Here is a 26,203-nt window from a genome sequence, read left to right as displayed (position 1 = left end):
TATATAATATATATATGTCAATATTTATTGCCTTTGTCATTGCAAACAATATACAGTATAGCTGAACTTACGATGTTGAAAGATAATTACACAATGGAGTTACTATAAATAATAACTGTAGATGGATGCTTAAATAATGTTGTTCATTCCTGTGCATTCCATAAATATTTATAATTACAATATTATAATACTGAGGTCACATTTAACATGGCAGAAATTAAGATTAATTAAATATTGCTTTTTAAGTAAAATTTAAATTCTGAATTTGATGGTAGTTAAACATTTGATTTCAAGATATATATTGACTTTTCATAATGATATACTATTACACATAGCTACATCATTTCTAAACTTGGTTTAGTTGTTTGTTAAAAGTCCCCATAATCTATTATAATTGGACTGTAAAAAAGTAGTTAATGATACTACTACTACTACTACTACTACTACTACTACTAATAATAATGTTTAGTAAAACACCTACTGTATTCGTGTGTTCAGTTGAATTTACTTACCCAGATATGAGGCGTTACAAAGTTGTAATTTCATTTTTGTTTATTTCATTTTAAGGCAGGTGAGCTCTACAGAGACAATACTGGATTGAAGGGCCGTGTTGCCACTATTGAACAAACCATTAATGTCCATGAGACAGAGTCTAAAGCCAGTAGGGAAACCATTTTGAAGCTTGTCTCCGAATTGAACAGGGAGAAGAAAAAAAGCACGTCATTTATTCAGCAAATAGATTCTCTCCACAAGGTTTGCATTATTTTTCTTAGTCTTTTAAATAGACATAATTAAATGTATTAACCTTGTTATTAACAGCAATGGAAAAGCTGGGCACACATCTTTGATGCAATGTTTTAGTCAACCTAACTCCCATGTGGAAATCCCGGCCACAGTACCGATACGCCCATGCACACCTAAACAATCATACTTACTGCCTTTGTAAACCCTGACTGCCAGAATATGATAGAAAATGATTATACCCCTGTACACACTCTCCCGATTCCAGGCTACACTCACAGCAGAAGTACCAAAAATTACCATAATGGGCTGGATAAGGGCGTGATTACAGAACAAAAACAATCCTCCCATTAGAGGACAGGAGAACTGGAGAAATCGCGTCGCCATTTTATACATGAGTGCTGAAGGCTGAATACGTTTGTTTCACTCCCCATCAGTACAGTACTGAATAATGGGAAGACTATATGGGAAGACTAAATATTTGTTCATGTATTCTGCCATTTACATAGTACATATAGCTTCTGGTCCAATCTCGCCCGGTCAATTTGGATGCATATTAAACAGCACATAAGATGCGATCCTTCGATTCGTTAAGTTTTCATCCGACAAAACATGATGGAAGGTGCGTACACACCCTTGCTATATCAAAAGAACGGGTTAAAATCAAAAGAATGGCCCGACGATTGTATAGGTTTGACTTTATGTATGTGAGATCTATTTTCATGCTCAGATATTATAAAGTACTAACATTACGTAATGCATACAAAACATAGGCAGGGATTTCTACACACAGGGGGTGGGATGCACTAAACGGAAAATGCGGTAAAACCCCTGTTTACCGCATTTTCCGTATGCATCAATCACCTGGCCGCCGAGCTGCGATACAGAGGGTAATGCCAGCCATTGCTGGCGTTACCCTATAGAAGCCTATGGGCTTCTACTGCATTGCGCTGCTATGAGGGATCCGATCGTACATATTAGCCACTGGTAATGCTGAGGATTGGCAGTCACTTCTGATTGACTGATGTTATCTGGATCCCTCCCACTGAAAGTATATAGATCATTAGTATTTCCTTTATATAATATGGAGTAGCATTTATCTATATCAGGGATGGGCAACCTCCGTCCCAGGAGGCCGTATAAGCCCCGCAGAATCATTTGGTCTAGCCCTTATTTTTGGAGAGACGTATCAAAGCTTGGAGCGAGATAAAGTGGAGAGAGATAAAGTACCAACCAATCAGCTTGTAACTGTCATTTTACAGGCTGTGGTTGAAAAATTACAGAACCGTCCCTCATAGTGCCTATAACCATAATCCTCACCTTACTGCCTAACCCTAACCCCTAACCCTCCCCCTTAACTCCACTACTTACCGTTGGGATGCTGGTGGTCGTGATGCTCGCACCGGATTCTGACTGGTGTCAGGATTCCGGCACTGGCATTCTGAGAACCGGCATCCCAACAGCTGGATTGTAAACTACATACAATAAGACAATTCATGAGAAACCATACAAGACATGAGAGGTTGAAGAGCACTGATGACATACACAGTTAAATATTGGTAGTTTAATATTTAGAATTTCTGTTTAATAAGACTCAATCATTTTACGAACAGTATAATATCAGTATATTCATCTTTATTTCAGAATTTGGAAAATGCATCTGATGACAAGCAAGCTCTGGAAAGGGAGACCATAATGCTTCAGGACAGGCTGAGTGCATCACAACAGGTCTGGACAGCCAGCAAGCAAGAGCTGAGCCTATTAAAGAAGAGCTCCACGGAGCTGGACATGACTTTAAAGAGCAGTCTTGGGGAGGCCAAAGTTGCCCAAAGCCGACTTGAATCTTTCAAGGAGGAAATTGCATCAGCTTTGAGCTGCAATTCTGTTACAGTCAAGCCGAAAGAAGAGGCCATCTTAGAGAGGATAAGTGATTTATGCAACCGGACAGAAAGCAAAAATAATGTAAGTTTATGTACAGCTCTAAACAGATTCCCCATTATATGACATGATTGGTACGCTTCAAGGGCAATCTGCCTAGTTGTCTGTTATTCTTCTAAGTGCACTGATAGACAATTGCCTGATGCTTAACATGATTAATTACTGCAGAGGAGTGAAAGACAACAGGAATATAAGTGTATGACAATTGCAATTATTTTATGTATGTTATGCAGCTTAGCAATACACATTTTGGGCCCTGATTCTGAATCATACATAGGTCAGAATGTGGCCACATCTAGTGATTAAATGGGCATTTATGAATAGGAACCGTTTGGCCACAAAGTGAATGCACACAGAAGAGCTGATACGTGGGTGTGTCATGGTGTGCCATGGCCAGGTAAGCCAGAGTCACTCACTGTTCTTAGTAGAGATGAGCGGGTCCGGTTCTCTGAGAACCGGTCCCATCCGAATTCCGGGGATCCGGGGCGATCCGAGCGCAGCTCGATTCTCCCTGCCTGCCCCGGATCCCTGACCCAAGGCAAAACCTCTGTCGAGTCGCGAGGTTTTGTTTTCAGCGGGCTTAACGCTGATTGGCTGAGAGAGCTGTCTGTCACGGCTCTCAGCCAATCAGCGTTAAGCCCATTGAAAACAGCACAAAAGAAGAAAAGAAGATGGCGCCCATCATCCCCCGCCGCCTGACACCGCCGGCACCCCCCACTGCTGACACCCCCATTGGCAGCATCCCCTGCTGCCGACACTCCTGCACTGCTGCCCAACGTACTAAGGACACCATCAGTGACCCCCACACTGCCGGCACTCCCACAGTGACGACTCCACCAGCACCCCTGCACTGCTGACACAGTCAGCAAACCTGCACTGAGGACACCGCTGGCATCCCCGCTCTGCCGTAACCGCCGGCACCCAGCATTGAGAACACCCCTGGACTGCCGACACAGTCAGCAAACCTGCTAAGAGGACATCGCTGGCACCTCCGCTCTGCCGACACTGCCGGCACCCTGCATTGAGAACACCCATGCACTGCCGACACAGTCAGCAAACCTGCAATGAGGACAACGCTGGCACCCTCCGTACTGCCGACACAGCCAGCAAACCTGCACTGAAGACACCGCTGGCATCCCCGCACTAAATACACAGCCAACAAACCTGCACTAAAGACACCGCTGGCACCCCCGCACTGCCGACACGTCCAGCAAACCTGCACTAAAGACACCGCTGGCACCCCCGCACTAAAGACACAGCCAGCAAACCTGCACTAAAGACACCACTGGCACCCTCGCACTGCCAACACAGCCAGCAAACCTGCACTAAAGAAACCTCTGGCACCCCCGCACTGCCGACATCACTGGTACCCTACACTGAGGACACTGCCAGCACTGCAGCACACTGCCATTCCATGTACTGAGGACACCGTCAGCAACCCCGCTCTGCCGACACTGCTGTCACAGTAAGTGCACTATTGGTGTATCCAACCCAACTGTATAACACACTGTATCCGTGTTGGAAATTAGAAGCTGAACTGCCACATGTTAGTCACTTAGCTTAGTCAGCCAGCTATCTGGATGCAACCTTTTGGCCTTAACTAGATAAAGCAAATACTATTGTGAGGTGGTCAAAATTGATTGGAAATTACTGGAAATAAATGTTATTGAGGTTAATTATGCTGTAGGAACAAAAATAGGCCCATTTTATGTGATTTTAGCTGTTTTTATGGTTTTTTGAGAAAAAAATCCAGATCCAAAACATGAAAACAAAACACCAAGGGAAAAAATCCAAAACAAGATTCAGATCCAAAACCAGGGGAGATCCAGATCCAAAAGCGCACATCTCTAGTTCTCAGTCATGCATATGCATTCTGGACATGAACTTCAGACAGATCTCATGCACCTAGAATGGGATATTTGTAAGTGCTGATGATAATGATGATGGCTGCTCTCCCATGTAGAACAAAGTGGGTTAGTGCCATTGCATAGATGTGTGCGCGTTAGGATATGCATATAGTCACATTAGCATTTCACCTGCAATCTGTTTGCAATGAGGGCATGATTCATTAAGGATCGCTATTGCAAAAGCGTACGCAGATGGGCGATTGTTGCGTACTGCGAATGAGTATGCATCACAGTGCACATGCGCGAGGGCACCGCTGTGATCGTACTGCGATCACAGAGACCATGTAGAGCCATCGCAGAGTAATTGACAGGCAGGGAGCATTTGGGGGTGGTGATGGCGGGGGTCAGAGAAACGCAGGTGTGTCTGTCCGTTTGAACGCCGTTGCGTGGTCGTGCATAAATTAGCCATTGCGATTACATATACAGCCTGAGTACTCACTGCGTGCAATGAGGTTAGCAATTTCTAAGTAGGGTCAGGGCTGCTGTAATTCTGCATGAGGGGCCGATGGTACTTGATATTACTAATGTTTATGGGGGTTTGCAAGGTATTACGGATGTGAGATAGTGGGAGGCAGTGGGCCTCTCTATGCTGGCAGTGCACAGCATTGCGATAGCAATCATTAGCATATTTCACAGCAAACCTGCGTGCGATTGCAGAGCTGCGATCGCAATAGCGATCCTTAATTAATCAGGCCCTCAGAATGCAACCGCATTCAGACCTGCCTGCAACTCAGAATCAGGTCATTTATGACTAAATTGTGTACAAAGTAGAAAATAAGGGACAAATAGGCACTGATTATAACCTACTGTATATTCAATAATAAGCAATAATTATAACTAGGTATATGCACAGACCCCCGTGTTTATGTTTTGGTTCTAAATCTTCATCGTGTTTTTGTTTTGGCCAAACTACCTCAATTGTTTTGGTTTTGGATTTCTTTAAAAAGTTATAAAATCATGTAATTTGGACATTCAGTATATTAACATTAATAATTTTCAGTCTATTTTGACAACCTCACAGCTCACAATAATGTTTCACCTAGGCTTTCAGGAATTTAAGGGCCCCCTCTGGCATTTCAATTTCACCTGCTGGCATTTCACCTCACTACAGGTTCTGTATGTTGAGTAAGTCTGGTATGCTTGAGTGGAAAATGAGCAACAGTATATGGTCTAATACAGAGTGGCTAAAAGATGAAATCGAGCGGAGTGTATGGTATCTAAGGCAATAATGGAGTGACTTGATTCCCTATACAATGAGTTTATGTTTATTAGATTGTTAAAAATGGAGACAGTGTTCCAGACAATCCCAATAAAATGTACAATAAATTATCAATAATGTCCAGTGCAGTAAGACTGTTGTCAGAGAAGTTGTTGATGAGATAAGCTGGCTCCTTTAGGGTGTTCCACAGTCCATATTCCAAATAGTGGTGATATCTCCCTGTGGCGTATCTGCAGTGTATAGTCTAGTGCAGTCATATACTGGGAATGGGGTGTGTAAGTCCACCCTTGCTGTGGGGAGTGCCTCTTCCCTTATGGTATGTGTGTCGTGGCAGTGTTGTGATCTATGCACTTACCAGTAGGTTGCAGCATCTGTCCTGGTGTGTCCACTCTCGATCTTCAATCCAGTTGGCTCCACCCCTATGCTAGGGTATCCTCTACAATCAGTGGTGGTTCTCTAGTGGGCGGCCAAAATGCCTGCAAGTCATGCGGAATCTCCTGTTCCTGTGTGTGCTGAGGTCTGGAGGAGAGAGAACTCCCTCCAGGTAGCATTGGTGACAGCCACTATGATGTTACACCTCTCATGGAGGTGTAACAACCCTGATGCTAGTGCCCTACTGGTCCACTGTGCCCCCACCCCCCCTTGTCTGAAAACAAACCTCAGATGACTACGAATGTGCCTAGCAACTTCTCCTTGCAGGCGGGCCGGCTGAGAGGCGGCCCTGGGTAATAGGAGGTGCGGCCTAATCGCGGCAGGCGTGGCCATGCCCCCTTCCTCCCCTCCAAAAAAAAAGCTATGGGCCCCCTCAGCCCGACGCAAAGCCAGTGGGGGCATGATCAGTGTGATCGCTCCCCCCCACAGGCATAGGAGACTGCTGTGGCTGCTGCTCAGCAGCCACGAGCAGTCTCCCACTGCAGCTCAGCACATGCTGTGTGCTGGGCTGCTGTGAGGGAGGGGGGGTGGTGGCCCCGAGCCCCTCAGGAAGCCCGGGTAATTTGTACCCGCTCCCCCCCTCTCGGAGCCCCTGCTTGCAAGCTTCAGCTTAGTCAACTTTATGAACTTAGTCAACTTTATGAATAATCTGGCCCTGCACAGAGCAGCGGCTCAAACACATGGCAGTTTAAAAGAATATAGCACATCTATGAAACACAGTGCCACTGCAGCATCAGACAGAATGGCAGTTTAATAAACTATACGACACTATAGGATGTTTTCAATAATCAAGAACTAATAGCCTCAAAGTAAAAACCTAGTAAAAAATATAATGTATTACCAACACACTTCCCCAAACAGCAAGTCACCTCAGGCCCGTACAGGTAAATGGAGATGGAGTAACAGGCAACTGTTTTTACACCAATATAGCAAAACAGTAAGGTGGGCAAAGCCATAATGAAAAGTAGTGCACAAAGGAAATGTCTTTGGGCTCTCCCATCCCCCCTTATGTTGCATATAAAAAAGGGCATGCACAGTTTAACAAACCAAGCACCCAGTGACAAGGACTGATTGTTTTTGTGGCTGAAGTGCTTGGTTTGTTTGGGGCTTTGGGCCCTCACAAAAGAAGATATTTTGGTGGTTTTGATTAAACCAACTACCACTTGGTTTAAGGCTAACAGTGTTAATCATCCTCACAGTTGGAAGATGTCATCATCTTCATCATCACCCTCATCACGGTTGTTAATATCGTCATCACACAATGTCAGCTTATCCCTACTGATATCCAAAGTTACGTTTCTTTTTGTCATAATTGCTGGCAAAGGTCTTCCTCATAGAATTTGTAGTTCATTTTTATGACTGTGTGAGATTATAATTTGGGCATTAGCATTAAAGTAATCCTCCACCATTCTATTGATGCTTACTGTATCAGAAAGAGTCATGATAGAGGTGTCAATATATGTGGGCAATTCTTTTAAGCCTGACCAGATGTCATAATGTTTCACTCTGGTGCGATGAGTTGACTCATCATCATCACCAGTGGGTTTCTTGGAAAAGGTAATTTTTTTTCCTGGCAGCAGCATTGGAAGGAGAAACTGAAGCAGGAGATGTAATCGTTTTATGTGCCACTTGAGCTGACAATGTGTTTGCAAGAAGCTCTCTGCATCTCTTAAGATCAGTGTCAGTTGGAAAGTAAGACATTACATAAGACTTAAACCAGGGATCAAGCATGGTTGCCAAAATGCACTGATCCAATTGCAAGATGTTGCAAACCTTTGAGTCTTGGAGAAGTAAATAATGAACTTGATCTACAAGAACTTGATCTCCTCGATCAGCTTCTCTAGATGCTTTTCCAGAAGTTTAATTAAGGGTATACCCTGACTCAGATTTGCAACTTCATTGGTTAGAATTTCAAATGGTTTCAGTAGCTTACATAAAACCGAGAGTATTCTCCACTGTGCTGCAATAAGGTAACGTGTCCCCTCTCTCCTTATGCCATGGCTTGATGTGCACATTTGGATGGTTTGGTGCTGTTCCTTCAGTCACTAAAGCATATAAAGGGTGGAATTCCACCTGGTTACCACCTCTTACTATCATTGTTTAAGAAATGAAGAGTCTGTCTAGTTTCAAGGAATCCTTGAATAACAATGATTCTGTGATTGTGCTCACTTATACTGTCAGTGAGTTTCAAGTAAATGTTTTAGATCTGACTGTGGGCCTGATTCAGCAGTGCACGCACGGGAGTGGCCAGCCCAGGGACTACGTGGATGTACGCAGTCTGCTTAGTTTGCAAGCCAGCCAGCCTGATTAAGCTGTGGCTTACTCAGCTGGCCGGCCGCCTAGCGCCATCCACCATTGCGACCATCGACCACTGATGGTCACGATGGACGCAATGGTGATTCCATCCTGTGACCTCCGTCGCAATGCTGGGTTCGCAAATGCAGCAGGAGGTGTCATACTTATTATTGCAAGGATCGCAATTGCAAAGCTGCCTGCATGCAGCTTTGCAATTGCAATCCTTGCTGATTCAGAGGTGCTCGCTATTTGCGAGTGCTCACTCTGAATCAGGGCGGGGTGCTTTCTTTTAAATTCCAGCCTCCAGGCTGCTCGCTAAGCTGTGGGTGACCACCCACAGCTTTAGCGGGCGGCCTGGCGATGGTCGCAGTTCTCGCGACCATCAGCCTTGCGAGGAGATCCTGTGGTAGGGTCTCAGGTCTCACAAGCCCGAGTGGACTTCTTGCTCTAATAGAGCAGGAAGTCCACTACTGACATCAAGAGTGATATCAGTAGGGCCACCCACAAACGGCAGGCATTCCTTTGGGAATGCCTCCGTTTGTGCAGCTACCACCCCTACTCGCCTACAAAATGGGGTGAGCTGTCGATCACAGTGGCGACACAGACCCATCACAGAGTGATTGACAGGAAGCACCATTTGGGGGTGCTGAGGGGGGGGATGTCGTGCAAACGCAGGTGTGCCAGTGTGTTTGAACGCTGTTGCATGGGTGTATATAAATTATCCACTGCAATACCATACACAGCTTGTGTGTGCTTAAGTAAGCAATTCATGACCTGCCTTAACTGTACGTGTGGGTCCGATGGTACTCGATTGTAACGATGCTTTCACAGTCAGTCTAGATAAACATTACGGATGTTCATGTAAAGTAAAGTGGGCGTCTTTATGTATTGCTACGGCGTCATTGCGTTCGCAATGGATTAGCATACTGAACTGCCTGCGTACGCAATATTGCGTACAGTAGTGAATCATGCCCTAAGTGGAATGCCTAATAGCCAATTCCACCATATTAAAAGGAATTGTACCAATGAAGACATTTTTAAGGAACAAGTCTGCCCTTTTAAAGATCAATTTTTAAGTAAAGGATATAAAGAGTATATGTTGAATAGGTTGGAAACCATTTTAAAAAAAAAGTTAGACCATATTAAAAACTGATCCAATATTAAAGGATAAATTATCAGAGTTTCCAATTGTAATATACAAAAGGGCTCCCAATCTGAAAAATGTCCTAGTAAAGAGTGCATCTGTACCTCTAAAGATAGTTGGCATAAGAATAAAAACAAAAGGTTTCTTTAGGTGTGGAGTTTGGATTGGTTTAAAAAATTGCACAAATAAAGAGGGAAGTAAAGGCCTGATTCAGACATGCTCACGAGCACATAGCGCTCACAAGCGGGTCGATGGTCGGGCATTGTGCACGTGCGGCGTGCACACTGCGCGTGCGCGAGCCCCGGAGCGAGTGACAACTTCACTCGCTTTGGGCTCGCAGCAAAACGGGGCGGTAGTCAACGTTGATCGACAGCTCGCCTCGTTTTGTAGGCGGGTCGGGGGGGGTGGCTGCACAAACGGAGGCATTCCCGATGGAATGCCTGCTGTTTGTGGGCGGCCCTACTGACATCACACATGATGTCAGTAGTGAACTTCCTGCTCTATTAGAGCAGGAAGTTCACTGGGGCTTGCGGTGGATGAAACCCTGCCACAAGGGTCTCGTCGCAAGCCCGATGGTCACGATAATCGCGACCATCGCCAGGCCATCCGCACAAGCTGTGGGTGGTCACCCACAGCTATGCAAATGGCCTGGAGGCAGATTTTTAAAATAAAAAATCTGCCCTGATTCAGAGCGAGCGCTTGCAAATAGCGAGTGCTTCTGAATCAGGCCATAAGTTCGATAGTTTTGCATCCAGTGTAACGAAAAAAAGTATAGAAAATAAATAATTTTATGATGTGCAACAGTAGTAATGTGGTAAAGTTGATACAGTGTAATTGAAACAAACACTATGGAGCTCATTCAGACATGCTCGCAAGATGCGGCCGCTCGCTGGCAAAATGGGGCCGGATATTCAAATTCCACGCTCGCACTGCGTGGCGTAAGGACGCCCACTATGTCTTAGCGAGCTACGGCAATGAGCGCTGGCTAGTGTATAAAGACGCCCCCTTTCCCCTCGCAACACACGTCATCTCCGGGAATTGGTGAATTAATCAGTAACATCGTGAGCCATCGGAGCCGCTCGCAGCCCTTGAGGTCCCCTAACTCTGCCTCTAGCACTGCATTCAGTGCTGGCTGAAATTCATGCAGGTGACATGTACAATGACGCTACTTTGCTAATTATGCACGCCCTTTAAATGGCGTTTTGTTGGCTTGACACGCCTGCGTTCGCAACACCACTCCCCCGTTTACAAGCACCTTCCCCTGTTACCACCCACAAACGGCACTATCTGTCACTCAAATTAGCGGCCAGTCTGTGCACTGCGAGTGCACGATTCTTCATCGCTGAGACTAGCTTGCGCACGCGCACTGCGACTTATACGCATGCGCACTTAGCAACAATAGCCCAGCAGTGAGCGATCGCGCCTTAGCGAACAGCTCTTAATCAGGTCCTATGTTCGAAGAACTACTTGCCCGTTTAAGATACGTATGGGTGAACACCTAAGGAACATTTGCAAGGGAGTAGATAATCATTGTATGCCATCTCACTTAAAATCTGAACATAGGTGTTCTGTGCAGGACATTGTAAGTTTTAAGGTGATTGTACAGGTTAATAAAAATTGAAGACAAGGAGATAGCATTTCATCCCTGGCACATGCTGAGATGAGGTGGATTTATGAATTGAAAACTATGCAGCCCAGTGGATTTAACGGCGATTTCGAGAGGAAATGGTTTCTTTAATAGTGACGAAAAAATGTAATTCTATATAGCTGATTATGGATTAGTCTTAAATTGTTAGGAAAATTTGTTTTTTAACAGTGAATTGTATCATTTATGTTTCTTCTATGTTAAAAGTAAATTGTGTTTGAATAATGCCCAGGAATATGTTTGATGTATAAGGATGTTGGGAACAAGCATACTGGATCTGTGGGGAGGTATACATTTCTATCTGACTTGATACAGCTGTGCCTTTACAGCGTGTCAGCAGCAAGCTAATCAAGTCAGATACTGAGAGACCGCACTTTCAGCCAGACACGGGGAGACCGGCATAGCGGCGTGCATGCCGAAAGGAGCTGAATGAGCCAGAACTTTTAGACTTACAGCTGTATTCAATTTGAGTCGAGCCGCGTTAAGTTAACGCAGCCCGGACATAACGCCTACTTCGCCTGTTTTGTAGGCGTTAAAGTATCGCGGCCGTCCAGGCTTTACCCCGTATTCAATTTCAAAGTACGCGTAAATGGCACCCGGCGATACTGTAACAAGCGGAAAGTACTGTCATTTTTGGAGAAATCAGCCTGTCACCCCCCAAATGATGCTCTGACATGGGGGTTCACTATGGTACCCCCCGATTTTGCTCGCTGAAGGTATTTGGTGTTTTTAAATGGGCTCAATAGCTGCTAAATAGCGTTTTTCTATACCTGATGCAGAATAGTATTTTTTCCAGAAAATAAGTTATCCCAGCAAATTTAGGGTACTTGAAAATGGGGGTCTGCATATTTAAAGTTGAAAAAGTGAAGTTGATAAAATCTTGAAAAATCCACCTGCCGCAAACACCTGCAATCAAAAAAACACTTGGAGCATACTTGGGGACCCCCCCAGAGTCAAGTTCGCTAATTTTTAAGTTTGTACCTCAACATCTTTTTTTTTTGCCCCATTTTTCAAAGTAAATTTTTAGGATGTCCTTAAGTTTTTTATAATGTTTTTGACACATATTACCTTTGGGGGACTATCTGAAGGCTGCACGGGTGTTCCCGAAAAGTTGCACCCCAAAACCCCAATTCTGCACTTTTTTCCGCCTGCCATTCATATGCAATACAAACAGGCGATAATGACGTCATCTGCGGTAACTTAACACGGATCCGGACTTAACGCTTCAAATTGAATATGGGCCTAAGATGGGCAGCAGCTTTTATCGTCTTGGATCTTAGGATGTCCTATCTGCAGCCCCCACCAAGTAGATCGTAAGCGGTGAAGTCTGTGCTTGAATTGGGCCACACAGGTCCGGTGAGCTCAATTTTTTTTTTGCCATTTAATATGCTGTCACCAGGCTGTTGTTGCTAAACGGTAAAGGACTATGATGTTTTAAACTTTTTTAATAAAGAAAATATTTGTTTTAAAATATTTCCCATCACCTGGTGGCATCATACTGGTAAGAGACATCATTTTTCTGGGACTGTTTTTGTTTTAATTGTGTTGATTGTGTTTCATTGTTGCGATATACGTATCATTGTACTTTTCCTCCTTTTTATGGTACTTATGTACAAAGTTTGGAAGAAAGATATTGCTGCATTATATTTGGGACCTTCTTTCTTCTCTATGGAACATTTGCCATATATCGGCATATAAATTTTGATAATGTTATTATTATTGTCAAACAAAGGATTCTGACATATGCTATAGCACTGCTGAAACCACATTTATTTGGATATAATATTGCTACTTAATAACAGCTTGTTGAGCTGTCAGGTGTGGCAGCAGCTGCAATAATTAGAGAGCGCCCAGTAGAAGTCTTTCTAAGGACATACTCTAAAATAAAGAACTTGGGCCCTGATTCAGACCCACTCGCGAGCGGCTGTCTGCTCGCAAGTGGGTCGATGGTCTGCACTGCGCATGCGCACAACGGAGGGAGCTCCGTCGTGCGCATGCGCGAGACGCGACAAGCGAAGGACTTTCCTTCGCTCGTAGTGTCTGATCAAAGGGGGCGTGCTGTCGATGTTGATTGACAGCACGCCCCCTTTGGTGGGCGTGCCGGGGGCGTGCCTGCCAGATGGAGGCGTTCCCAAGGGAACGCCTACCGTCAGAAGCCGGCCCCACTGACATCACTAGTGATGTCAGTGGGAATGATTTTGGCTCTGATAGAGCCAAAATCTCTCCTGGCCTTGCGGTTGAGAAACTCAACCGCAAGCTTCTGCTCGCAGTGGCGATGGTCGCGATGGTCAAGACCATCGCGACCATCATCCTGCACACTATTTCTCATTGCAATTAAACACCCTGGTATCTTTAGCTACTGCAGCACCTCTTGGCTATTACTAAATAGAAAATGCAATTGTTCAATTATATTAAGATGATAAACTCTGAACATGCTGTATATAGAAACATTCACATAAGCACAAAATATATTATCGGCAGACTATACTCCAGGTTGATTAGTTATTTACTTGCAGATGAGCACAAAGGGCCTGATTCATTACGAATCACAACTGCAATAGTGTACACAGATCGACTGATGGTGCATAGTGCACATGCATATGCACCGCAGTGCGCATACTTGAGTTAAGAGTTCAATCACACTGCGATCACATACACAGATAGGAATCCATCACAGAGTGAGTGACAGACTGTGAGCATTTGGGGATGGTGAAAGGGGAGTGGTTGGAGAAACTCGGGCGTGTCTGTCTGTTTGAACGCCGTTACATGGGCGTGCATAAATTAGCCACTGCAACAGCATACGCAGCATGAGTACTCACTGCATGCGATGAGATTATCAATTTCTGAGTAAGGTCTGACCTGTTGTAATTGTGCATGAGAGGCCGATGTTACTCACTGTTCCCGATGTATACGCATGACTGCAAGGTATTACGGATGTGAGATAGTGGTAGTGGGCGGCAGCGGGCATCTCTATGCTGGCTGTGCGACGGCATTGCGATAGCATTCATTAGTATATTTTTGCAGCGGGTCTGCATGCGTAATCGCAGCTGCGATCGCACTAGCTTTCCATAATGAATCAGGTCCAAAGTTTTTATTTTTGTATACTCTCATGCTAAGTGGTCACTGTTCTATTACATGTTTGTATTTGTAATACACAATAGGCAAAGTTAGCATCTAATGCTGATCATCCTTGATTCACACCTGCTTTTGCTCTACATTAATAATGTATATATAGCTCAGTGTTAGTAGCACAACTATCTTCAACACTCAGAAATAATTTTATCTTAGTCATTAGAGCATTTGTATTTAACTCTTGGGGTGTCGAGGATACCCCCGGGCTATCAACCCAGACCTGGGGTGCCCTGAAGAGGGGAACCTCTTTATTGGGGGATCCTCACCTCCCCAGGGATCCCCAGCCTGGGCTGACTAGCGGTCAGGTATAATGCTTTGGCCAGGGGATCTGGTGAAAGGGTGCCCTGGCTGTGGTATTACACCCCCGCTAGAAAGAGTCCAGTGCTGGTTATGGAAAATACTGGGGGTCCCTACTCATTTTGTCCCCTGCATTTTCACAGCCAGGACCAGCTCAACAGAGCCTGGTGCTTGCTCATAAAATACATGGGAACTGTAACACATTTTTTCTCCTGTATTTTAAGAACCAGGACAGGCTCAACAGAGCCCAGGGCTGGTTCTGTTCTTAGGGGGAATCCCACATCATTTTTTTACTGTTTACTATTTTTTTTTTTAACACAGAAGTCTTCATGGATCTTACTGATCTGTGAAGGCTTCTGTTTAACTTGGACCTTTTAATGCTAGTCACATTAAAAGGTCAGAGTTTTCATAGGAGAAAGCTCACACACACTCGCATAATGTAATGGTCAAAATACTCACAAGTTCGCAGGCTATTAAATTTGGTGAGTTGTGGGACAAACTCGGACCTTTAAATGTGCAAGAAGATCCGAGTTTGTACCACAGGACAAACTCAGACCCTATTACATTTACCACTAAGGGCCTGATTCAGTATGGATCGCAGCTGCGATCACTGCTGCAATTATGCACGCAGTCTCACTGCGATGATATGCTAATATCTGTGATCGCAATGTAATCTCAGCACAACATAAGAACGCCTACATCCCCTTACTCAAATCCATAATACTTATCAAAATAGCAAAACCATCGGTAACATCTAGTACCATTGGAGCCTCACGCACATTTGCACAAGGTCTGACCTTAGGCAGGAATTGCTAACCTCATTGCATGCAGTGAAAGCCCAAGTTGTCTATGGCATCGCAGTGGCTAATTTATGCATGCCTCGGCAACGGCGTTCAAATGCACTGGCACACCTGCGTTTCGCCAAAACCCCCCTGTCACCACCCCAAACGGTACTTCCTCTCAATCACTCTGTGATGGGTCTGAGAAGCCACTGTAATCGCAGTTCCAATCACAGTTGAGTGTTTGCGCACGTGCCCAGCGATGCATATGCATGTGCAGAACGTAACAATCGGGTGATTGGGTACGTAATCGCAGTTCCGATCACAGTTGAGTGTGTGCGCACGTGCACAGCGATGCATACGCATGTGCAGAACGTAACAATCGGGTGATTGGGTACGTAATCGCAGTTGCGAATGCTAGTGAATCAGGCCCTAAGATTGAGAAATTACAAATTCTTAGTCCTGTTTTGTTAACTGTAAGGTAATGCAGTGTAAATCATCCTGACATGTTCTAAATGTCAACATTGTGAATGTCGATAGGGTTTCAGAGTGGAAAGTTGTCTTGTCGACACCCACTATGTCAACACTGACATAATGTCAACAATACTCTCTAACGGTAACTGCAGCCTAACCCTAAAGCTGATATCTTCAAAATGTAGTTATGCATAATGTTGACATTTTGAACATGTAACATTTTGTCAAAGTTGACATGTCGAATATCGAAATGTTGCATGTCCACATGAATATGTCAACATTAGAGAGTTGTCAACATTATGAATATGATGACATTCAGAACTGTTCAACTTTACAGTGTTGACAATTTTAATTTTGACATTGTGAATGCTGACAATGTGACTACATACTAAAACAACTTGCTTTAGTCTATTCTGTACAATTGCTTGAATGTATATTCAATATTCTCATTTTAATTATATGAGCAAGCACACTTTACTTAGTATTTAAGGTACCTTTTCTTTTTAGGTTGAATTATCTTATCTATACTACATCATGTCAAAATAATAATGAAATGTAAAAAAATAAAAATAAGTCTGTTGAAATGTGGATGGCTATAATTTTTCTGCTGTCCATTAGGTGGCAATATTGTATGTTATTATAGCTGTATTTAATATGTAGGTTGCCACTCTTCCAGTTTTCATTTGACTGTTTGGTTTTCAATGTTTTAATCCAACTGTCTGCATCCTGAAGGTAAGTAGCAGGGTTAGGGTTAGGCACTAGGGGGAGGGTTAAGGTCAGGCACTAAGGGGGAGGGTTAAGTTTAGGATGCGGGGAGGGGAAGGTTAGGTTTAGGCACTAGGATGGGAGGTTAGGTTTAGGCACCAGGATAGGAGGTTAGGTTTAGGCACCAGGACCAGGAAGGAAGGGTTAGGGGTAGGGAGACGGGGAGGGTTATGATACTGATGAACAGATGTCTGTATCCTAACCCTTTCGGAATGCCTGCATCGGGATTCTGACCACCTGGTTCACGAGCGCCTGCATCCCGTACCCCAGGGGCGTCTTAAGAGAGGAAGGGGCCTGTGTGCACTCCCCATGTGGGGCCCCCTCCTCTCTCCCCGGTGGCTGGCAGCCGACTGACGCGGCTGGTAAGCCACCGGAGCATTAGTAGACTCCGGGCACTAGAGTGTGCCCGGAGTCTACTGCGCATGCGCAGAACATCGAAAAAATGGCCGTGGCGGCCATTTTTCCGGTGTTCTGAGCAGCGCTGACACCCGACGTGGGACCACGGACAGGTAAGTTTAAAAAAATATGGGTGCAGTGTGTGCGGTGCGGGACCCCCCTGGACACGGGGGCCCGTGTGCCCCGCACACACTGCACCCATTATTGTTACGCCACTGCCGTACCCAACTCCTTATACCCTAGGACCAGCTAACTTACATATACCCCGAATATTGGCAGTACAAATGCTGCTCAAAATAAAGTTATTCGCAGCTTCACCGACACACTCCCACAAGACTCTTCATAATCATTTACACCATCACAGGTATAATATTACACCTGCAGACTGGGTCCAAAATCAGTTAATTCCACAATCCACCCTGCAAGCTGTTACATTGTAATATATTTTTTTCTGGTTGTCTTCAGCACTGTGGGCCTGATTCAGAGCCGCTCGTAAGCGGCCGCTCGTTCGCTCTGAGCGATGTTCGCACAACTGCGCATGCGTATGGGTCGTAATGCGCATGTGCCAACCAGTCATTGCGGTCGGAAATCGGGTGCTCGCAAAATAGCGAGTGCCTGCTAATTTGAGTGACAGGATGAGGCGTTTGTGGGTGGTAACAGGGGAAGGTGCTTGAAAATGGGGAGTGGAGATCCGAACGCAGGCGTGCCAAACGGGCGTTTTAAGGGTGTGCATAATTAACAAAGCAGCGTCATCGACCACGCCACTTGGTTGTTTCTTAGCCTGAACTGTTCGCATGATTGCGGTAGGTAAATCCAACCACAAGCACTGCGAGCAGTTCAGACGGCTTTCGATGTACTCGATTAATCAAATAAATAGCAGAGATGACGTAGGATGTGAGCGGCCAGGGGGCGTCTTTACAAAATAGCGAGCGCATGTTTCGTTCGCTCGCTCAGACATAGAGGCATCAACAGACCGCAAGGAGCGAGCGCTCAATTTAAATAGCCGGCCCCTTTTTCTGAACGAGCGAACGCAAATAGCGTCCGGCTCTGAATCAGGCCCTGTGTACCCTAGTTATATTTTATGTTCAATTGACTATGAATTAGGAAATAGCAGACTCTTGCGCACAGCTGCTTAACCATACGGCATCCTCAGGTATCCCACTCTTTTTATCTTCATTACATTAAATTGCCACTGTACAGCCAGCCTAATGAGTGCCAGAAATAGTAAACACCCACCAGTACTCTTTCTTGCATGCTGAACGTATGCCATTGCTCTCTAAGAGGGGTATCTTGGGCTGATTTTCAAGTTGCCAATTTATCAAAGTAAAACCACCATTTTCAAACACACACAAAGTAATAGTTATAACAATTTTTTACATGAAAAAAATAAACAAAAAGACGTATATATTTACCTGCAGATATACTAACTGCTGGAAAACCAGCCCAAAAATGAGCTGGTTGTGACAGGTGAGATACTATAGCTCAAACCACAATTCTCTATCCATTCATCAGCCCACCATATTTACTGCATGACCTCCCAGCTGCATCCTGGGACAGCTGTATTTTCCATGACATCTCTCCTCTTTTAAAAAATGCCCTCAACTGTCACCCACATCAATTACTCCATACTGAGCCAGTAATGCAAACAATGCCTCTTTGAATGTGTCAGATGTTGTGACTGACCCTATTGTGAGCTGTAGCATCTGACTTGCCTTGTGCATTGCATTTTGTACAGGCCAATTGTTATTTGGAGCTGCTACCACACTCCTATCTCCTACATCCACTAATGTACCACTTTGCTCACTGCATGGGGAGAAGCAGGAACCTTCTGTTCTCCAGATTATGGAGACTTCCTCACTTACATGGTATATGACAGTCATCAACATGCTAACAGTGTTTATGTATTGTGCATCTCTCACTACCCACATTCATTTGCCTGCCCATGTTGCCCATCTTTGGGCATCCAGTGCCTTAGTGGCTCTTATGGCTCCATTCCTTCACTGGCCTGGTGGCTCTTGCTGCCAACTTCCCACACTGTCACTACACTCAGACCAGTTAGCACCGCCTCCTTCTCCTCTATTATAACTCTTAATAAATCTATTGGAGATAAGGTCTTAGTCCTCTGCCATTTTCCATTATTTGATGTCTCTGAAGCCTCACTGTATTGAGGGCTCCTCCATTGAAGGGATCTCTCCACTCCAAGAACCTCCTCCACTATGTCTCCACAAGACTTCTGCCTGGACTAATTCAATCAAATATCAATTACATTTGATAATCCTCTTCCTTCCTTCATGCCTTCATTTAATTTTGGCAAAGCACCCACTGTAAACGAGTTGGGTATCGGATGCCGACGCTTGGTATCCCGGCTGTCATAATCCCAATGCTGGCATCCCGACAGGTTTAGGATACCAACACCTGTCGGTCGGTATCCTAACCCTCCCCTTCTCCCTACCCCTAACCCTCCCTTGCTGGTGCCTAAACCTAACCTCCCCCCTAGTGTCTAAACCTTACCTCCCCCTCCCAGCACCCTAAACCAAACCCTTCTCCCTTAGTGCCTAACACTAAACCCTCCACCTAGTGCCAAACCCTAACCCCGCTATACCTTTGGGATTCCGGTCGATGAGATTCTGACAGGTGTCGGGATTCCAGCATTGGCATTCTGAGCGCTGGAATCCCCACGGACGGTATTATGACTGCATCCTGGTATGAAAGTTAGTGATCATGCAGCCAAAGATTCCTTGTCTGCTATGTATTCATGAGGACATGAGTTAATGAGATATCAGTTAGCCAGCGTACTGGAAGCTGGCTAGGATAAGGCAAGGGTAGAGGCAAGACACCAGCACACATTCCTTCCGCATAGCACACATTGTTATTAACAAACAGACCTTTATCTTAGAATCATGGGTACACAGTTATATCCACCCAGGGTAACTTGTAACTGGATGGTGGAATACATACTATTTTTATTTTTGTTTTGTACATGCAGGGTTCCTGTTCTACAGTGTCCATGGATTGCAAAGGCAGGGTTTTTATAATTAAACTGAAATGTTCTTTTTTTCTTCAAATATACAGATTTGTTTTTTTTGGAAGTTCAGGAACGGTTGTTCCCTGTTCATCCTGGCCACCTAGGTTTGCAAGTAGCATCTAATTAAAATTGTTGGTAAGGAAAGGACATTGGTGTTATTATTAGCAAGACCTTGCTTCAGTTGCTAGGTGATTAGAATTGATGTCTATATTTACAAACTGCTGTTTGTTAAAAACAAAATGAAAATATTAGACAAATGAGCAACTTTTCTCAGTAAACAGCTAAATTTGTCCCATGGTTTCCCGTTATTATTGTGTTGACTGCAGGCTTGTACTGTATTAGAGTACAATAAAGGGAACACAAGTCATGTCATAATGGTCCTGTAGCTCCTTCATCACTCATATGGGGCACTCATTTGCTTTCTTCTTTAGCTCTTGGTTCATAGACCATGGGGTATATGTAATAAGCTGCAGATTTCAAGCATCGGTGAGTCTCCTTCGAGACTGCCCAATGTTTTAAAGTAGCAGTCATTTAAAAGGCAAAATCAACCTAGTTTGGGCTTTTAAATGATTGCTACTTTAAAACATCGGGCATTATCACAGGGGAATCAGTGATGCTTAAAATCCGCAGCCTGTTACATATACCCCCATATATTCAAAATATGTTCAACACAAATCCTCATTTTTTATAAAATTGTGTACCTAGAGCTGTAACAGTCACTGACTGGTATGAGTACCCGGACCACATCCATGTGCTGAAAATATGCTGCTGGCAGCTGCTCAGAGTATAGCAAAGACCCTGGTACAATGCCAGAATCTTCTGTGCTGTTACCAGCGACATGTTTCCAGGAGTGGGGCTAGATGCAAAACCCTGAGCACGGGTCCATGAGTTCTTATACTTCCTATGCTAGTAGGTCCAACCATGTTGTGCTGCCTAGTATTTATGTGCTACATACAATGATAGACATTATTTCCCGTGCATGCAAAATAAATAAAATGCATTTGCATCCTTGCATCACAACAGATCTAGATATGCACTCTAGCTGGATTTGGGGAAAACAGTATTACATGGTCCACATGAAAAATGCATAGCCTACTAAATCACATTACTTGCATTAATCTTCCTACATTCAACTGAAAGAGTATGATAGAGATTGAAGTGGTTACTGATTTCCCTCCGGAGTCCTGGAACCCCGCCCCCCCCCCCCAAATTTGAAACTCTCCCAGACATTCTGGGAGGGTTGCCAAGTATTACCATAACTTCGGCAGTAATATATACATAGTCCCCTTAGTTTGGTGATGTGGATGATATTTTATCGACGCTTATCACACTGATAAGATTGGCTTGTGGAAGGGGCATATTCAATTAGCCGCGTTAACCCGCAATGGAAGTTTATGTGGCTGCCCACAAATTTTTCCTATTCTATTAGCCGCGCATATTTAGACATGGTAATATTCAATAGGAATTAGTGCTTTTTTCTCGCACCCCCTGGGCAGGTGAAAACTTTGGGAAAATAGCTATTTTAAGGAAAAAAATGTCAGGATTTGGTTCAGAACCCCTGGACACTCCTTTTAATGATTAATTAGGAACTTATTAGTTTTAATTAGCTTAATTTGGCCATAGGTATATAGGTTGGGCCATAGGTATATGGGATAGGTATATAGGTTGCTGTATGGATGGGACAGGTATATAGGGTGCTGTATGGATGGGATAGGTATATAGGGTGATGTATGGATGGGATAGGTATATAGGTTGCTGTATGGATGGGACATGTATGTGGGGCTGCTGTATGGATGGGACATGTATGTGGGGCTGCTGTATGGATTGGACAGGTATATAAGGTGCTGTATGTATGGGACAGGTATATAGGGTACTGTATGGATGGGGCAGGTATATAAGGTGCTGTATGAATAGGACAGGTATATAGGGTGCTGTATGTATGTATGGGACAGGTATATAGGGTGTTGTATGGATGGGACAGGTATATAAGGTGCTGTATGTATGGGACAGGTATATAGGGTGCTGTATGGATGGGACAGGTATGTATGGGACAGGTATATAGGGTGCTGTATGGATGGGATAGGTATATAGGGTGCTGTATGGATGGGCCAGGTATATAAGGTGCTGTATGTATTGGACAGGTATATAGGGTGCTGTATGGATGGGATAGATATATAGGGTGCTGTATGGATGGGATAGGTATATAGGGTGCTGTATGGATGGGACAGGTATATAAGGTGCTGTATGTATGGGACAGGTATATAGGGTGCTGTATGGATGGGATAGGTATATAGGGTGCTGTATGGATGGGATAGGTATATAGTGTGCTGTATGGATGGGATAGGTATATAGGGTGCTGTATGGATGGGACAGGTATATAAGGTGCTGTATGTATGGGACAGGTATATAGGGTGCTGTATGGATGGGACAGGTATGTGGGGGTGCTGTATGGATAGGACAGGTATATAGGGTGCTGTATGGATGGGACAGGTATGTGGGGGTGCTGTATGAATAGGACAGGTATGTGGGGGTGCTGTATGGTTAGGACAGGTATGTGGGGGTGCTGTATGGATAGGACAGGTATGTGGGAGTGCTGTATGGATAGGACAGGTATGTGGGGGTGCTGTATGGATAGGACAGGTATGTGGGGGTGCTGTATGGATCGGACAGGTATGTGGGGGTGCTGTATGGATAGGACAGGTGTTTTTAAGATAGCAGGTTGGAGTTACAAGTGTTTTTTAACAAGTTGCTTAAAATTGCACAAAAAATCAACCTACAGCCATTTTTATACACACCAAATTAATCTAGAGTATTTATTTGCAAATAACACTTACTTTATACCATTTTTATACTGTTAGTAAAAAAAAACATCCATTTGAAACATTTTAAGAGCCCCAAATATTTTCCTGTTGGCCACTAATAGACATCTATACTGTTAGGCAATATTTATGTGCTCTTTTTTTGGGGTGCAGGCTTATTTTCCTATTTTTCTATCCACTTAATGTATCTATTAACAGTGCTAATTACTGCGCAAGTGCTTTTTTTCAAATGAATTGCGAGGGGAATTGGGCGCATACATAGCTGCGTTAAGTGAAAATAAGGCATGATAGGTGCATTAATTATTATTATTATTATTATTATTATTATTATTATTATTATCAATTTATTATATATTGCAGCATATTCTGTTTCGCTTTACAATTGTAAACATTAATAGAACAACACTGTGTAATAACAGACAGATATATAGGTAAGAAGGCCCTGCTCGCAAGCTTACAATCTATAGGGAAATAGGCATTGATACACTCTCTCACTCCAGGGCGCGCGCACGTGCAGTACGGCCGCTGCACGTACGCAGGGCCTTAACATCGACCCGGTTGCGAGCGCTCAGCGCTTGCGACTGGGTCTGAATGACACCCAATGTGTGAGATTGTGTGTGGACTGTGAAAGGGGATGTAATTAGATATGGAAGCTATGAAGGTTATGTGGAAGGTTCTGGAATCTGATAAGCTTGCCCGAAGAGGTGAGCTTGAAGGATTGGAGACTAGAGGAAAGTCTTATTGTGCAAGGTAGGGCATTCCATAGAGTGGGTGCAGCCCGGAGAAAGGCTTGTAACAGTGAATGGGAGCAAGTAATGCATGGCGATGAGAGACGCAGATCTTGTGTTGAGCGGAGAGGTCGGGCTGGGAGATATTTTGAGATAAGTGAAGAGATGTATGTTGGTGTGGTTTGGTTATTAGCCTTATGTGTAAGTGAAAGTATTTTGTATTGAATACGGTAGAAAACCGGCAACCAATGGAGGGACTGAGAGAGCTGGACAGCAGACGATGAACGTTTCGCAAGGAAGATAAGCCTCGCAGCTGCATTCATTATGGATTGTAATGGCGATAGCCTGTTTTTGGGAAGACCAGTAAGGAGGCTATTGCAATAGTCAATGCGGGAAATAATAAGTGCATGGATTAGAGTTTTTGCAGTGCTGCAGTACAGCTGCAGTCATTATTTTTCTTACTGCTGCTGATTGAATATGTTCCCAAATCTTACTGCCGTGAGAGCAGTGTTATTGCTGGAAGTAATCTTACTGTATGTAGTTAGGATGATATTTATAAAAGTCCTATAAGACTTTTTGGCCCTCATTCAGAGCCGTACGCTCTGAGCAGAGCGCACGCTCTGAATGAGGGCCGGGCTCCATTTTCATGGAGCGTCCTCCTGGACGCTCGTATAGCTGTGGGTCACCACCCACAGGCTATACGAGCGTGCTTTTTGATGGCCGCGATGGTCGAGACCATCGCGACCATCGAAATTGCGAGCCGGAGCCTGCGGTTGAGGTTTTCAACCGCAAGCTCCGGAGTGATTTTGGCTCTATCAGAGCCAAAATCACTCCCACTGACATCACTAGTGATGTCAGTGGGCCGGCTTCTGACGGGAGGCGTTCCCGTGGGAACGCCCCCGTCAGGGAGGCACGCCCCCGGCACGCCCACCAAAGGGGGCGTGCTGTCAATCAACATTGACAGCACGCCCCCTTTGATCGGACACAACGAGCGAAGGACTTTCCTTCGCTCGTCGCGTCTGGCGCATGCGCACGACGGAGCTCCCTCTGTCGTGCGCATGCTCAGTGCATAACATCGACCCACTTGCGAGCGGACAGCCGCTCGCAAGTGGGTCTGAATCAGGCCCTTTGTTCTTTAATCTCCTCATGAAAATAATATTGTCTGTAATAATTATCATGAACATTTTCTAATGCATATATTCAGTGCTTCTTTTTTTTTAATGAAAATAGAACAGTGACTATTTTCATAGAATAAAAACACAAAATATTTGAAGAAAATTTATAGTAGCTTCCACATTCTGGATAAATGGTCAGATGCATATTTTTATTAATCTCTGAAATTATTTCTCTAATTTCTTCCTGGTTCCAGAACTACAGTATGTAGTTCTAAAAAGGAATTGTTATACCAGGAAAAAAAAGATGCAAGTACTACATACCATAGAGTAACATTACAAAAAAGATTGCATATACTGTATTTTGCACTATATACTGGTCATTGATATGTGCAATAACTGATTATTATCTTGAAATGGATTTCTATATACATATACACTAATTTATATATCACAGAGATACTGTCTCTTGCTTTGCTCACAGCAACCATTACCATAGTTTCTGCAACTATGCTCAATTCAATGCAAATTAAATAGCGCCGGGAGGGAGCTCCCGAAGCTATTCAATTCAGCACGCTGTTAGGTCGGAGAATGCCCGTTCTCCCGCCCCTCGCACCTTAAACAGGTTGTTTAGTCACGAGAACGGGCATTCTCTGAATAAACTTCCTGGCACGATGCTGTTTCCGCGGCACTAAGGGCAGAAAACAGCATTGCGTCTGTAGTTTTGTCGGATTTCTGCTCGCACCCCTGGAGGGGTGCGGGAAGAAATCCTTAACAGCGCGCTGAATTGAATAGCCCTGGAAGCTCCTTGACTTTACTTCAGCGCTAACAGCTGCGTGTCCGGCACTTTAGTCAGAGAATGCCGGTTACCGTGCCTTAACACCCAGGTTAAGTCGCGAGAACTGGCATTCTCTGACTTAACCAATTCCAGGCAAGCAGCACGTTGTATTGAATAGCTGCGGGAGCTCCCTCACGCGGCTATTCATCATCGCACTGAATTGAATTTGGCTCTTTGTACATTTGTGGTCTGTTGGCTGTCCATACGCAGCTGTGAATCTGGTTTCAAATCCTGAAGTAGAGTCAAGGAGCTTCCAGGGCTATTCAATTCAGCGCGCTGTTAAGGATTTCTTCCCGCACCCCTCCAGGGGTGCGAGCAGAAATCCGACAAAACTACAGACGCAATGCTGTTTTCTGCCCTTAGTGCCGCGGAAACAGCATCGTGCCAGGAAGTTTATTCAGAGAATGCCCGTTCTCGTGACTAAACAACCTGTTTAAGGTACGAGGGGCGGGAGAACGGGCATTCTCCTACCTAACAGCGTGCTGAATTGAATAGCTCCGGGAGCTCGGTGTCGGCG

General features: G+C 44.5%; 1 protein-coding gene across 1 annotated transcript in view; it reads left to right on the top strand.

The window, feature by feature from the left end:
* Nucleotides 1-26,203, top strand: part of CCDC170 (coiled-coil domain containing 170) — a 123,828-nt gene that overhangs the window by 59,401 nt on the left and 38,224 nt on the right. The window contains exons 7-8 of the mRNA XM_088474494.1: nt 568-753; nt 2,386-2,703. Of these exons, the coding sequence (XP_088330620.1) occupies nt 568-753; nt 2,386-2,703 (504 nt within the window). The remainder of the gene's footprint in view (nt 1-567; nt 754-2,385; nt 2,704-26,203) is intronic.

This window comes from Taudactylus pleione, unplaced genomic scaffold, assembly GCF_031769625.1.
Source record: "Taudactylus pleione unplaced genomic scaffold, aTauple2 ptg000154l, whole genome shotgun sequence".
Taxonomy (NCBI): domain Eukaryota; kingdom Metazoa; phylum Chordata; class Amphibia; order Anura; family Myobatrachidae; genus Taudactylus; species Taudactylus pleione.
Note: the sequence above shows the minus strand (reverse complement) of the source record. Positions and strands in the feature narration are given on the sequence as shown.